This window comes from Hippopotamus amphibius, chromosome 3 (genome assembly GCF_030028045.1).
Source record: "Hippopotamus amphibius kiboko isolate mHipAmp2 chromosome 3, mHipAmp2.hap2, whole genome shotgun sequence".
In the NCBI taxonomy this organism is placed as follows: domain Eukaryota; kingdom Metazoa; phylum Chordata; class Mammalia; order Artiodactyla; family Hippopotamidae; genus Hippopotamus; species Hippopotamus amphibius.
The window spans coordinates 26,278,865-26,293,142 of record NC_080188.1 but is presented as its reverse complement, the minus strand read 5'-3'; the positions used below and the strand labels follow the sequence as shown (position 1 = coordinate 26,293,142).

At 38.3% G+C, this 14,278-nt stretch overlaps 1 protein-coding gene across 1 annotated transcript in view; it reads left to right on the top strand.

Annotated features, from left to right (window-relative positions):
* Positions 1-14,278, top strand: part of TXK (TXK tyrosine kinase) — a 43,210-nt gene that overhangs the window by 20,320 nt on the left and 8,612 nt on the right. The window contains exons 8-11 of the mRNA XM_057727439.1: positions 3,694-3,768; positions 7,011-7,182; positions 10,872-11,088; positions 13,619-13,683. Coding sequence (XP_057583422.1) covers positions 3,694-3,768; positions 7,011-7,182; positions 10,872-11,088; positions 13,619-13,683 — 529 coding nt within the window. The remainder of the gene's footprint in view (positions 1-3,693; positions 3,769-7,010; positions 7,183-10,871; positions 11,089-13,618; positions 13,684-14,278) is intronic.

Below are 14,278 nucleotides of genomic sequence, written 5' to 3'. Positions count from 1 at the left end.
ACTTATGGAGTAGTCCACTGGGGTATTCTTGATAGTCACTGGGCATTTGGTTCGAGAGGAAGTGGCAATGTGTCTGAGTGGGGCCAGTGATGACGTATTTGTGGCTAGAGATAGAAATCCTTAGAATCAGGAGTTTTCTTCTTCACACTCTTCTTTCCCCTTCCTTCAAAGAAAAAAATTTAAGAAATGGAGTGGTTGTGGTGGTGAGGTTGAAAAAAATACCAAGGCAGATCAGGATGTGCTGACCTGAAAAGATGTTAGTGATATAAGTGCTTAGTAAAGAAAAAAGGTACAAAACAGTATATTTATAGTCTCGCTTTTGAAAAGTAAATATACCCATTCACACGTACATGTATGCATAGAAAAATCCTCTTAAAGTTTAGGTAATAATTTTTAAACTAGTAAGATTACAACAGACTAAAAACTGTTAATGTTTACCTCTGGGGAATGAGACTGGGGGTAAGGCAAACTTTTATTTTCTGCTTTATAGGTTGCCCTAGGGTTTTAAAAAATTACAATGTATATAAAGTATTCTTATAATGTATAAAATACCACACAGATAACTTTTAACATTAAAGCTGGATCAAACAATAAGAAAAAGAAAAATGGGGGTTGAGAACTTCTAACTATGGTGGCTGTTTATTTTGAAGAAAGGAAAGTAGAAAGGAGATGACAGAGAGAAAGAAGAATGGTAAGAGGAAAGCCATAGGACCCAGGAACAGTTGGTATTTACTGAAGACTTATTTTAGGTCAGATCCTATTTTATGTATAGTTCTTTATTTAATCTTCAGAGAAATCTGATCAGGTAGTCACTGTTGATATCTCCATCATACAGAAGAAGAAACTGAGGCCTGAGTTGTGCTCAAGATCACACGGTTAATAAGTATTTGCGCTGAAATTTGAATTCACAGAAATCTTTGAAACCATTGGAGCATCGAAGCTACTGGCTCCAGAGTCTGTGTTTAATGACTGTCATCTCCTCCAGAAAGAGGCAAAGTAGATCATTGGAGGATCTAGTTTAGAAGAGGCTGTGAAACCCATGACTATCCCATCGACTTTTTGACTTCTGGTTGATTTATCTCATGACAGACCATCTCCTTACCAGAAGTAAGGACAATGCAAAGAGAGTGACAGACTTTTTTTCTCTATCAGAGAGACAAACCATCACTAAACCATTGGTAGTAATTCATAGAATAAAAAATATTTGGCAAACAAAAACTTTGAAGTCAGAGGAAAGTGTTAGCGTCTTAAGGAAATTCCTATTATGTTCTTTATTTCGATCATGTGTTACAGAGTCCCAACTTGATTAGGGCTCTAACCCCAAGTAGGTCTTCAGAATCACTGCTAAGAATCCTTTCCTGTTTTCTGTTCAAACTTTTACCATTTTCCTTAAGACCACCTTTCCAGTATTATCCACTGCCCATCAGCAAATTGCCTGTCTACTTCATTAAGAAAATTGAAGTCTAAGAGATACAAACTATTATGCATAAAATAAGTTACAAAGATATATTGTACAACACAGAGAATGTAGCCAATATTTTATAATAACTATGAATGGAGTTTAATCTTTAAAAACTGTGAAACACTACATTGTACACCTGTAACTTATATAATATTGTACAACAACTAAACTTCAACTGCATGATTCTTCTGCCTGGTAGACACAGACACCTACAGTCCCACAGACCCTGAACTTCGGTGATAAAATGGAGCTCTTCATCTTATACCACTACTTTCCTTCCAAATTTACCCTTCCTGTTGTCTATCTCAGATAATTGTATCATCATCTTGCCAATTACAGGGGCTGGAAACATGGAAGTCCCAATAGATACTTCCATTCTCCTTGCACTTCTGATTAATTATGAAGTGCAATTAATTTCATATCCTAAATATGTCTCATATAGGTCCCTGCCTCTCCGTGTCTACTAGTGCTGCCCTAATCATTGCTCACTTAGACAGTTACAGTGGCCTCTGAACTGCTCTTGTGGTCTCCAAGGTTGACTTCCCTTCATCCATCCTCTATGCTGATGCCAGAATGATCTATCAAAAAATGTAAATCTGGCCACCCCACTCCCTTACTTGGGATCTCTCAATGGCTTCCTTCCGCCTGCAGGAAGATGTGATGCTCCATTGCATGGCAAGTAGGGCCTTGACCACAACAAGAATACAACTTACCTCTCATGTATAATTTCTTGCCCCGTCTACCTCTCACCCTTTGCCCAAGTAGCTCTTCCTGCTTCATACCGCTAAGGAAAAATTATCATCTCATGCTGCTACCTCTGCCTAGAATGTCCTTCGTGGATTCTTCCCATGTGTAGACTCTATGTATCAGATCCATCTCGGGTATCATCTCCTGATAGAAGGCTTTGAATCCAACAATGTGCGAAGTGCTCTTCCTCTGTGTCCCAAAGCTCCTTGCATATCTCCATCACAGGACTTACTCCTTTCACGTTGAAACTGCCTCTCTCTGCCTGTCCTCCCTCACTGAAAGGGAGTCTCTGTGTGCAGAGTCCTCATTCTCCTCATCTTTGGTCCTCTGGGATCTTTGGGATCTCCCTAGAGAAGTGTCTTGCACATAACAGGCGCTTAACAATGCTTTTTTCTCTTCTTATATTGACCAAGCGTGTTCCTGTCTTCCAGCCTTTGTACATGCTGTTCCATCTGCCTGAAATGCTCTTCCTCCTGATCTTTGCAAGATGGCTCCTCGTCAATCAATGTCAGCATAGCTGTCAACTTGTCAGAAAGGCCTTCTGTGAGCCCTCATTCTAAAGAAGCTCTATTTTATCTACTCTGCTTGCAGTCGTTATCACCTGCTTTTTCTTGTGTGTGCATGTACCTGCTTATTTTCTCTTTCCTCACTAGAATGTAAGCTCCATGAGAGTAGGGACCAGCACTGTCTTACTCACTGCTGTCTCCCACCGTCTAGGTAATGCTGGGCACAAAACAACCTTTCAATAAATATTAGTTGAAGAAATAAATAATAAATGTTTGTTGAACAAAACTGAAATTGAGTATATGGTCCACTACATGTGGACCCAATCAAAAGAAGTCTCAGTACTCTACCATGCTAATAAAAAGTGATAATAAACTACTCTCAAGAGGAGGGTGGGGAAATGCGTACACTTAAACAGTGTTGGTGGTTGAATGAATTAGTATAAACTTTCTAGACACTCTTTGATCAGGAAGTCACATTTTAAGTCACATTTTATGCCTGAGGCAATAATTTGAGAGGTGCATACAAATATATGTTCAAAAATATAAAGCATATTTTGTAATACTGAAATCTTGGAAATAATTTTAAGGCCTTATAGTCATTGCCATATGTCAATTACATTTTGAGTGTAAAAAGCTTATAGCAAGACACTTACATTTCTGTGAAACATAGATGTTTCAAATACGCACATAGAAATTTTTACAAGATGTTCACCAAAATAATAACAATGTATCTCTGGATACTAAGATTTTGTAAGGGACCTGTATTTCATCTTTGTATTTTCTTGGATTCTTTAATTTGTGTTCAATGAGTATATAGTGTTTTATGAAGTGTTTTTCTAATGGGAAAAATAAGCAAACAGACTGTCGAATGTTTTTTTGACTGATCTATTTAAGGAATGGCACTATCTTCTAGTGTGTTTGGCTTTTTCTTTTGTACTAGTAACTAGAATTGAAATGCTGACTTCTCTTTCTCCCCAGGGCTCATGTCCCGTCTCCGCCACCCAGTTGGGCTGATGGGCAGTTGTTTACCGGCCACAGCTGGTTTTAGCTATGGTAAAGTATGCACATGTGCTCAAGTGAAAATCAAATCCCATAAAGAATCTACCCCAAGTTCCCTCTATGTTCTTTAAATTCTCAGCTCTTTTGAGATAGAGTCTGTCTAGATATGTTTCTTCTCAAAGTTTACATCTCCCTTCTGAGATTCTTAAATATATGCATCTCATGAGGGCATTTAAACTTTGGAGGAAAATGTTTCACTTTTACTTCAAATTTTCTTACACATTATTTGGAGCCCTTTTGATAAATTACAGTTCTTTTATTCGAATGTTTTGGTTGTTGCTTTCTGGTTATATGGGTGGCTGGGAAATGACTTCTCCCCAAGAGAACCTGCTAAAATGAGTTGCTAAAAGTGTCCTCTTCACCTTTTTCGAATAGAATTTGGACCAAGTTTGATTTGAACTATTTTCTAGTGAATGTGGTAGTTGCAAATCTGTGAGAATAAACAAGAGCCAAAGAATCCTGCTTTCTAATTTGGTAACGCTTTATTTCCTTAAATTTATCTCATTAGGGGAACCTAGAATACACTGGAAAAAAAAAGATAACACAATGACTGTGTAACAGGTAACCAGGACTTAACGTCTCTGTGAATTGGGATGGAAAGGTGATTTCAGGGTGTTACGGGTGCCTATATTATTCCTCTGCCACATAAATACTATATGTTTTAAAAGTTCTGTCATTAGCAATTTATCTAAGTTAAACATGGTCCTCTTTAATTAAATAAAAATAAACTTTTCAACTTTTAAATATCCAGAACAGTTCACAATTCATAAATCTAGAGCCGGATTAATTATGTCTGGTTTCGACTACCTTATATAAATGAAATCAGACACCGTGCATCTGTGTATGGCTTTCTCCCATCCTTCCACATGTGAATTCACCCACAGTGTTGGGTGTGGTTGGCTCATCTGCATTGCAGTGTACTGCCACATTGCATGACTATGTCTCAATTGATTTACCCATCCTTCTTTATATAACCATTTGGGTTGTAACCAGTTTTTGGCTCTTCTAAATAGTATTATCATGAACATTCTTATATGCTTTTTTGATAATGTTTAATACACACGTCCCGACAATGATGGATATATACTTACAAGTAGAATTGCTGGGTCATAGAATATGATCATACTCAGATCTAGTCAGTTTTTTAGAGTTTGTACCCAATTATACTTTTATCAGTGGTGTATGGGTGTGTCAGCTCTTCCACATCTTTGCCTTTGCCGATATTTGGTATTCTTGTGGTTTTTGTTTTGTTTTTTTGTTTTCATTTTAACCAATCTGGTGCATTTGTAGTGGTATCTCATTTTGGTTTAAATATGCATTTCCCTGATGACTAATTATGTTGATCAACTTCTCATAGGTTCAGTAGCCATTTGGATATTCTCTTTTGTGAGAGACTGTTCAAGTTTTTTTTAACCCTTAAAAAACAGGATGATCTGCCTTTTCCTAATCAATTTATTCTTATTTTGAATAGGAATTCTTTGTTGGTTATGTGTTATTTATTTATTTATTTATTTATTTATTGGCTGTGTTGGGTCTTTGTCGCTGCACATGGGCTTTCTCTAGTTGCAGCAAGCAGGGGCTACTCTTTGTTGTGGTGCGTGGGCTTCTCATTACAGTGGCTTCTTTTGTTGTGGAGCATGGGCTCCAGGTGCACGCAGCCTTCAGTAGTTGTGGCACATGGGCTTAATAGTTGTGGCTCACAGGCTCTAGAGCACAGGCTCAGTGGTTGCGGCACACAGGCTTAGTTGCTCTGCGGCATGTGGGATCTTTCTGGACCAAGGCTTGAACCCATGTCCCCTGCATTGGCAGGCAGATTTTAAACCACTGTGCTACCAGGGTAGCCCTTGGTTATATGTTTTAAGAAATGTTTTCTCCTTGTCTGTGGCTTACCTTTTCATTTTCTTAATGGGGTGTGTTTGATAAATAGGATTTTTATGGAATATAATTTATCAAAATTTTCCTTTATGGTTATATCCTGTTGAATAAATCTATGCCAATCCCAAGGTTATGAATATATTCTCCCTTGTTATTTTTAAAACACACCTACTACTGGAAAGGGGAGTACCTTGCAAAGCCTGGTACAAGGGGTCATGGGCCATTACAATTCTTTGAAATGCATTATTTTAAAGTTCCAGCAGATGGTGGTGTTGCTATATAAAAGGAAGACTAAAAATGCTTTGATTCTCAGAGTTTTCCAAAGCGTTATTTTAAAAAGTTCTTTTTTTCCTGATTTGCTTCTATAGAATGAGAAATATTCAGTAACGCAAATATCATTTCAAACATACACTTAGATATGGGTTAGAATCTTAATATTGAAAATATTTATTAGATGAATTGATTAGACTTTTTGCAAAGGAGAAAGGGCAAGAAAGCACTTTAGGGGTGGGAGTGGGCAGAGGAACAGGAAAATAAACTGAGGTCGGGGGAGCACAGATTTTATCTAACTCACAAGTTTACTCACCAGGATAAAAACAGACTGGGGACGTACATATTTATGTTCCAGGTCTGGTCTGGGCAGGTTTAGTTTAGAAAGGCATGGAACTGTGTTTCATCCTGGGTCTCTCTGGAAAGAGAAAGCATGTTTTGATATCCATAATTCCTCTCCAAGTAAATGAGATTTGTAATTTTGTACTTGAATTCTGGAATTACACTTTTAAGCCACAATGAGAATTACACTTTTAAGCCATTAAAAATGGTTACAGGTCTTTTCCACTCATTTATAAAATTTTTTACACTTCTCTGAAAAAGAAGAGAATAGGTCGAGAAAATTCCTAAATCTTTTCTTTTTTTAAAAAAAATACATTAAAAAAATAAATAAATACATTTGTTTACTTATTTATTGGCTGCATTGGGTCTTTGTTTCTGCACATGCGCTTTCTCTACTTGTGGGGAGCGGGGGCTACTCTTCGTTGCAGTGCGCGGGCTTCTTATTGCTGTGGCTTCTTTTGTTGTGAAGCTCGGGCTCTAGGGGCTCGGGCTTCAGTAGTTGTGGCATGTGGGCTCAATAGTTGCGGCTCTTGGGCTCTACGGCACAGGCTCAGTAGTTGAGGCTCACGGGCTTAGTTGCCCTGCAGCATGTGGGATCTTCCCGGCCCAGGGATCGAACCCGTGTCCCCTGCATTGGCAGGCGGATTCTTAACCACTGCGCCACCAGGGAAGTCCCCCTAAATCTTTTCTAGCTGTAAAAATTTAACATGTTTTTCCTTACTTGTAACATGGATGTTTTACTTTTCCAGAAAAATGGGAGATAGATCCATCTGAGTTGGCTTTTGTAAAGAAGATCGGAAGCGGCCAGTTTGGGGTGGTCTATTTAGGTCAATGGCGAGCGCATGTCCAGGTGGCTATCAAGGCCATCAACGAAGGCTCCATGTCTGAAGAGGATTTCATTGAAGAGGCTAAAGTGATGATGTAAGTACATACAGTACCTAGATAAGTATCGTGCAACATCCTGGTGTCACGGAGTGAACACGGGTTTTGGAGTCAGTCACATCTGGGTTTGTGTCACAACTCTGCCCAAGCTAACTGTGGGACCTGGGAAAATTATTTGATCTCTGTGTGACTTGGGTGAGTTATTTCACTTTTCCAGGGCTCAATCTCCTCACCTGTAATGGGGATAACAATACCTAACTCACTGGCTCAACATGTGAATTGAATGAGATAATCTATGAAAGTGACAAGCAGGTATGTTCTTTTCAGCTCAGTAATAGGTGTTTAATGACTACATTTTCTTTTCTTTCTCCCCGAAGCAAAAATCTTGATTTTGTCTAAATAGGAATGTAAGGATACAGTATTTGGTTTCAGAGAATTCGAGAATCCTGAGCTCTAACAGAAGTGCTCTTTGCAGGTCATTGGACGCTGCTCTTAGCTTCTGGGATTTCCCAGATTCAGCCTTTTGCCTCAGCTGGACCTGTGGCTGTGGTTTATGTCAGTGACATGGGCTGGACCAGGACAGGCCGGTAATTTGGCATAATTCAGATCCATGTTCTTTAAGCATTTGTTGAACATTGACTTAGAGGAGCAGCAATGTGGTGAAGAAGGAAGATTGCAAGTGGCATTACCTGGATTCTGTTTTATTATCCAAAGCAATTTAGTTCTGTTCCAAACCTGGAGAACCCAGTTGACAAAAACGAAAGCAAATCCCCCCAAACCAGTCATGATTAACTCAACCCATTATTTGAAGACAGAGCAATGTGTCTCTTGGGGCCTCCTATCAAAATATTCTTTCCAACCACTTAGAATAAAGTCAATTCTGAGAGAAGTTATGATAAATACAACTTTCCAGTGATATCAATTTCTCAAAGATGTTTTTGTGCCCCTTGGCTACCCTACTGGCCTTTGGTCCTGATACTACCTACATCAGACCGTGGTTTTCCTATATCTAAAGGACAGACAAGAATTATATTCCTGTGCATTGGATTAAACAGGTATAATAAGAAAAGAATGAAGGGGAGACTTGTGATTCAGGGACAGCTGAAGTCGTACTAGAATCCCTATCAAAAAGAAAGAATTAGGATTTAAATCCCACTTCCAAGATGTTTAAATATATATATCTAATAAGGGCAATTTAAACTTTGGGGGAAAATGTTTCACTTTTACTTCAAATTTCATTATACATTTTTAGGAGAGATTTTGATCAATTACAATTTCTTTTTATTTGAATGTTTGGGTTGTTGCTCTCTGGTTACATGTCTGGGAAATGACTGCTCCCCAGGCGAACCTGCTAAAATGAGATATCTAATATCACGATGTGGGGATTTGAGAAAGGCTCAAGCCTGGGGCAAGGATCTCTGAGGAAGATATTTTGAAGGCAGTGGAAGATGCATGGAGCGTGGAGAGGAGAAATAGTTCCTGGCAGTTTATGGAGGCAGGAATGAGGCTACAGGCTTATTTTTAAGTCAGTTCAGATGGACATAATGTGTTCCTGGGTTTGAACACAGTTGTTTTTTTTTCCTGATTTTTTGAAAGTGAGGCAGGAAAAGTTCTGTTCTAATGTCCTTTTGCAAATACATTCACCTTTTAAAACTTAAATAGCTGACATACATTGAGCTTTATCTGCCAAGAATATATGGCTTCGTACATATTACCTTCCTTTTTGTAAGTGTATAGCTTAAATGTCACTTCTACCAGGAGAGCTCCCCTATCTCCCCTGCTTAATTGGCAGCTCCACCTCCGAATGCTTTCTATTGTATCACCTTGTATTAGTTCCATCAAAGCACTTGTCACTACTCAAAAACCTTCATGTGTATTTGTTTTGTTTCTCCCTCACTAGAACATAAGCTCCATAATAATGGGACCTTATTTATTTCTCTTCTACAGCTTAAAATAGTGGCTAGCATGTAGCTGGTATTCAACACATATTTGTGGATTATTGAATGAGTTAATGAATCCTCACCACAATTCTCTGTGGTAGGTTCTATTAAGACCCCAATTCTATAGATGATAAAAAGGAAAATTTGAAAACTTGTGTAAGTTGCCCACAGTTCCTCAACAAAACATTGGTAGAGTGTCTAATTGAAATCAAAACTGTGAACTGTCTGGGCACAAAGCCTGTAGTCTTAACTAACATGATAATCAACAGGTACTTATTGGGCAACTACTATATGCCAGATCTTATAGTAGTTGCCAGAATTGTTAACCAAATTGTTGTCATCCCATGTAGTTTTTCCAGTGCACTAGCAGAGTAACTTCAAATCTCTATTGTGTTCTTAATCAGTATATTTTGGAATGTAGCCTAAATTGGGGGCCTGTACTCATGGTGTTTCCGAAGTACCTGCTAAAAGGCTGTTTAGGAGAATGAAAGAAAACCAGTCTTGTCTTCAGCCCATAAAATTCTACTAAAATTAAAAATTTTATCTTTATATTTTTACCATGGTTTATACTTTTTATAATATGTTCACATACATGATCTTGTTTAATATTCACTGGAAGAAAGAAGGACAGGTTTTATTATCCTCATTTTACATGTGAAAAAAACTGAGGCTTAGAGATTTTAAATAAGTTGCTCTTGGTCAGACACCAAAAGGAGATAAAACAACTTGAATTCAGCTCTTTTGATTAGGAGCGTGACATTTTCTTTACCTTATTATAGCACTGCATTGCATTTAAAGGATCCTTTATTTTAGTTGCTCAGCTATGGGTCTGTGTCTCTGGATGTAGCTTATTAGTAGTGGTGCATATAGGTAGCTATGTTAACTAATTACATTTATAATAGTAAAAATATATAGGTAATTTTAATTTCTCTAAAAACTGAATATTATAGTTGAGAAGAAACAAACTTTTGAAGTATAAATGACTAAAAAGTTTATTTCAGTGTATTTTAATAGGCAGTATTTGAGGATGTGTGTGTGTGTGTGATTACTAAATACAGAGAAGGGCTTCGCATTGGTAAAACTTTTTCAATCTTCAACTTAATCTAAAAATTTCCTTCAAATGCCGTTATTCTTTAGAATTTAATATTCTTTTTAAATGCACATCAATCACTCTTTCCTCCCTCCTGTCTGTCCAGAATTTTTTGTCTAAGCAGCTGCAGTTGGGGAGGTTGAAATTCAGGGAACAGGGACTAGGCAAGGAGTAGTAGTAATGAGAAAGCAAAGGCCTTACAAAATGGAAAAGGGAAGAACAGAACATGCGGTATGTACTGTTCTGTCTGTACAACGACTTAGGAAGTACTGTATAAACTCTTTTCTTTTTTTTTTAAATATTTACTTATTTGTTTGTGCCGGGTCTCAGTTGTGGCACATGGGCTCCTTAGTTGTGGCATGTGAACTCTTAGTTGTGGCATGTGAACTCTTAGTTGCAGCATGCATGTGGGATCTAGTTCCCTGACCAGGGACTGAACCCTGGCCCCCTGCAATGAGAGTGCGGGGTCTTAATCACTGTGCCATCAGGGAAGTCCCAGTATTGCGTAAACTCTTGACCCTGCTTTCTCAGCACATAAAGTGGAAAGGAAACTGTTCTCTTTTCTCTGTGGTTGGGTTAATTTTAATCATAGCTTGATGATGAACATTATATGGAGACGGTAAATACCACCAGTTGATTTCAAACACTTTAAAATGCAAAAACAATTCTGCTCACAGGTCTATGTTTTTCTTCAACAGGAAGTTATCTCATTCAAGGCTTGTTCAGCTTTATGGAGTGTGTATACAGCAGAAGCCCCTTTATATTGTGACGGAGTTTATGGAAAATGGCTGCCTGCTTGACTATCTCAGAGATAGAAAAGGAAAGCTTAAGAAGGAGATGCTACTGAGTGTATGTCAAGATATCTGTGAAGGGATGGAGTATCTGGAGAGAAACTGCTTTATCCATAGGGATTTAGTAAGTATGGCGCAAATTTGCAGATTCTGTTACATATTATACATACATTCAGAAGCACATGATAAGTTAGGACTTTCAATACTTTTAATAATGCATCCTTTGGGGTAATTTTTAAACATTTTCCTATTCATATAATTTGGTGGGAAATGTAGCTTTACTTTTAATTGTTCATTGATGCTGTAGCCAATAAGGTTACTCTAAATATGCCTTGAACTAATGGAGCACCACACTAAACAACAAACTAAATTAGTAAAACTAATTTACTTTTCTTTCCTCGCCCCCCTTTCTTCTTCCTTCTGTCTTTCTTTCAACCAATAATCAAATACATATTGAGTGCCTATATATGCCAAGCGCTCTGCCAGGTGCTGGGGTATAAGGCTGAAGAAACAGCCCCGGTGGTTCTCACCCAGGGGTGAAACTGCATGCAGGTGGTTTGGTTCTTCCAGTATCACAGCACCACTACTGGCATTATTGGGAAGGACTCAGAATGCTAAACCATTGTGTTCTGTGATGCTCAGAACAGCTCTCTAAACAAACGAAAAAGATGGAAGCTTGTCTTGCCCCCAAAGCAAATAGCTCTGCTTCCCTGCCTTGCTACCTCCCTGTGAAAAACATTTTCTATCTGTTCCATATTTATTCATAATGGTCCTTCCATGTCTTGTTTCTAAGTCCCCAAATTAAATCCAATGAGAATTTGAGAATCTCTGAGGATTCCCTGATACTGTCACCTAGAGGTAATCCTAAAATTCCATCAGCCATGACCAGGGTGACCATAGTATTCATCATCCAGGCTGGAATATTTTGGGGAGAGACAGGAGGCTCACGTTCATTGGCCCCAGCATACCATTGCTTGCCCTACACATGACTTAGAACTCTCGCGGCATTTGTTATTTACTGCTTCCTTTAATAGTTGTTTACATCGTTAACACAAATGCTAGACTCTAAACTCCTTGATGTCAAGCCCTAGACTTCTGAGCTTCAGTGCAGTGTGATGAGAACACATTGCAAAGCAGTGGTTCTCAAACTTAACTGTGCGTTAGAATCACCTGGGAGCTTTAAAAACATCGCAGTGCGCAGCCTATACCCCGACCAGTGAAAACAATCTCTCGGGGTAGAATGTAGTCATCAACATTTTTGGAAATTTCCGTGGTGAGTCCACTGTGAATCAAGATTAAGAACCCTGCTCCAGAACTGGTTGAAATCTTGCTTTTGTTTCTTACTAGCCTTGTGGCCTTGAGTAAGCTAGTTAACTAGTAAAGTGGTGTTAATTATAGCGCCTCCCTCATAATGGGCTGGTTGGGAGGATTACATGACTTAATGTGTGAAAACAGTGCCTGGCACGTAGGAAAGCTCAGCAGTGCTGGACCATTGTTTTGCATGCCTCATGGTGCATTCCCCAGGGTCCAGCCCATAGCATCCGTTCAGCACATTTTGAATGGATGGATCTGGTATCAATTCCACCTAACTCACTTTCCTGGTCTCTGCAGTTTGTCCTTCCTGACAAGGATTAGAATTCAAAATTCAGTCAGGTGGCAGTTCTGGTCATCCTATTTGCTCCAGGTGGCTTCTTGCAGGCCCTACTAGCCTTGGTTCCTTCCTTGAGTGCTTTCCTTTGAGTTCTGTTTTCTCCACCTACCATGCCACTTCACATATATTAGCCAACAATAAGTCTTTTCTCTGTGGAGGGCTTGCCTTGTGGTTTAGCTTTGAGATCAGTACTGGCACTAGTCAACATTTTCCAAACTGGCTTCTTCTGGCTCTCCATCTCCAGTTTTTGCTTTTGTTTTCAAACTTACTGAACCACAAACTGGCTCAAAAGAGAAAAATTCTACTTAACCATTGACCTACATGAGGCTAAATAACCAAGTCAATGATTTTCCTGACTAAGCTGACTGAAAATGGATTGTTTTGGCATCAAATAGATTGTTTCTGCATTATGTACATATACATATGTATACACATATATATATGTAGTACTATATTTAGTTCACTGTGGTAATTTAATAAATATGAAAATATCATTGCAAATAGTTATATTCAATGAAATGTAAGTTTTAAAATACAATTTCTTAGTTTTTATTGAGTTATATATCACGACTATCTCAAAGATATGTAATGACAATCTTTTATTTTTCATGCATATTGGACTTTCCTCTTTTTATTTATGAAGATAAAAATTTAGATACACACTATTTTTTATACCAAGATTCATAGTTTATTGTCTCTTAGATTGAGTTAATCCTGATACTTATTAAGGGTATATCTTGAGAAAGCTTACACATTTTAAAAAAGAAAAGTGTTAACATTTCTTTTCATTTTTTGTCATGTCTTCGAAAAGTCATTAAAATCCATCACCCGAGGACAGATACATTAAATCCTATGTAGCCTCAACAGGTATCACCATGAAATAACATGGTTGTTCACACAGAGAGGTAGTGCTGGGGCCCAAAGAAACTTAGGAAAAGGAGAGTAGAAACTCTGGAAGGAAAAACTTTGTATTCAAACCTGGATTTTTTTCGTCTTTCTATAGGCGGCGAGGAATTGTTTGGTCAGTTCTGCAAGTATAGTAAAAATTTCGGACTTTGGAATGACAAGGTACGTGATATTCTTTTTTGCTTGTTTACTCATAGGAGGGAATCTTATATTAGTCTACAGACAAACTGAAGATATTATTGGCTTTGCTTTTTTTCCTCTGAGGGAAGTGTTGATAGGGTTGTATGGCTTGCTGACCCACTTTGAACTTTAGGACATGCACCAGTTTTAGCTGTGGGGGAAACGGAGACGGTGGGCTAGTCTTCTGATCTTCTTTCAGGTTGTTATTAATAAAACTCTGTCATATCTTAAAATTGAAAAGAATTTCTTAGCCTACTTATCATATGCATAAGGTTAAGAAAAAAGCTTTCCATATATATATATTTCTGAAATAGAAGAAGAAATTTGTTTGCTCAGCTCTGATTTTCCTGTCACCCTCATGCCTTTCTCTTATCCAGGGTAGCAGCTGACTCTAAGTCTACAGCACAAGAGTGTGAATCATCTAACCTTATTTTCTGCAACTCGGTGCAGTTTACATTTTGTGTCCCCTTTCCTTCAGGTTGCTAGAAATTTCATCCCAGTGATTTCAGGGTTTCTCCTTGACTCTCTTCAGGGTCCAAAGCCAAATCCTGTGTGTCTCCGACTTTGGGGCCACGTA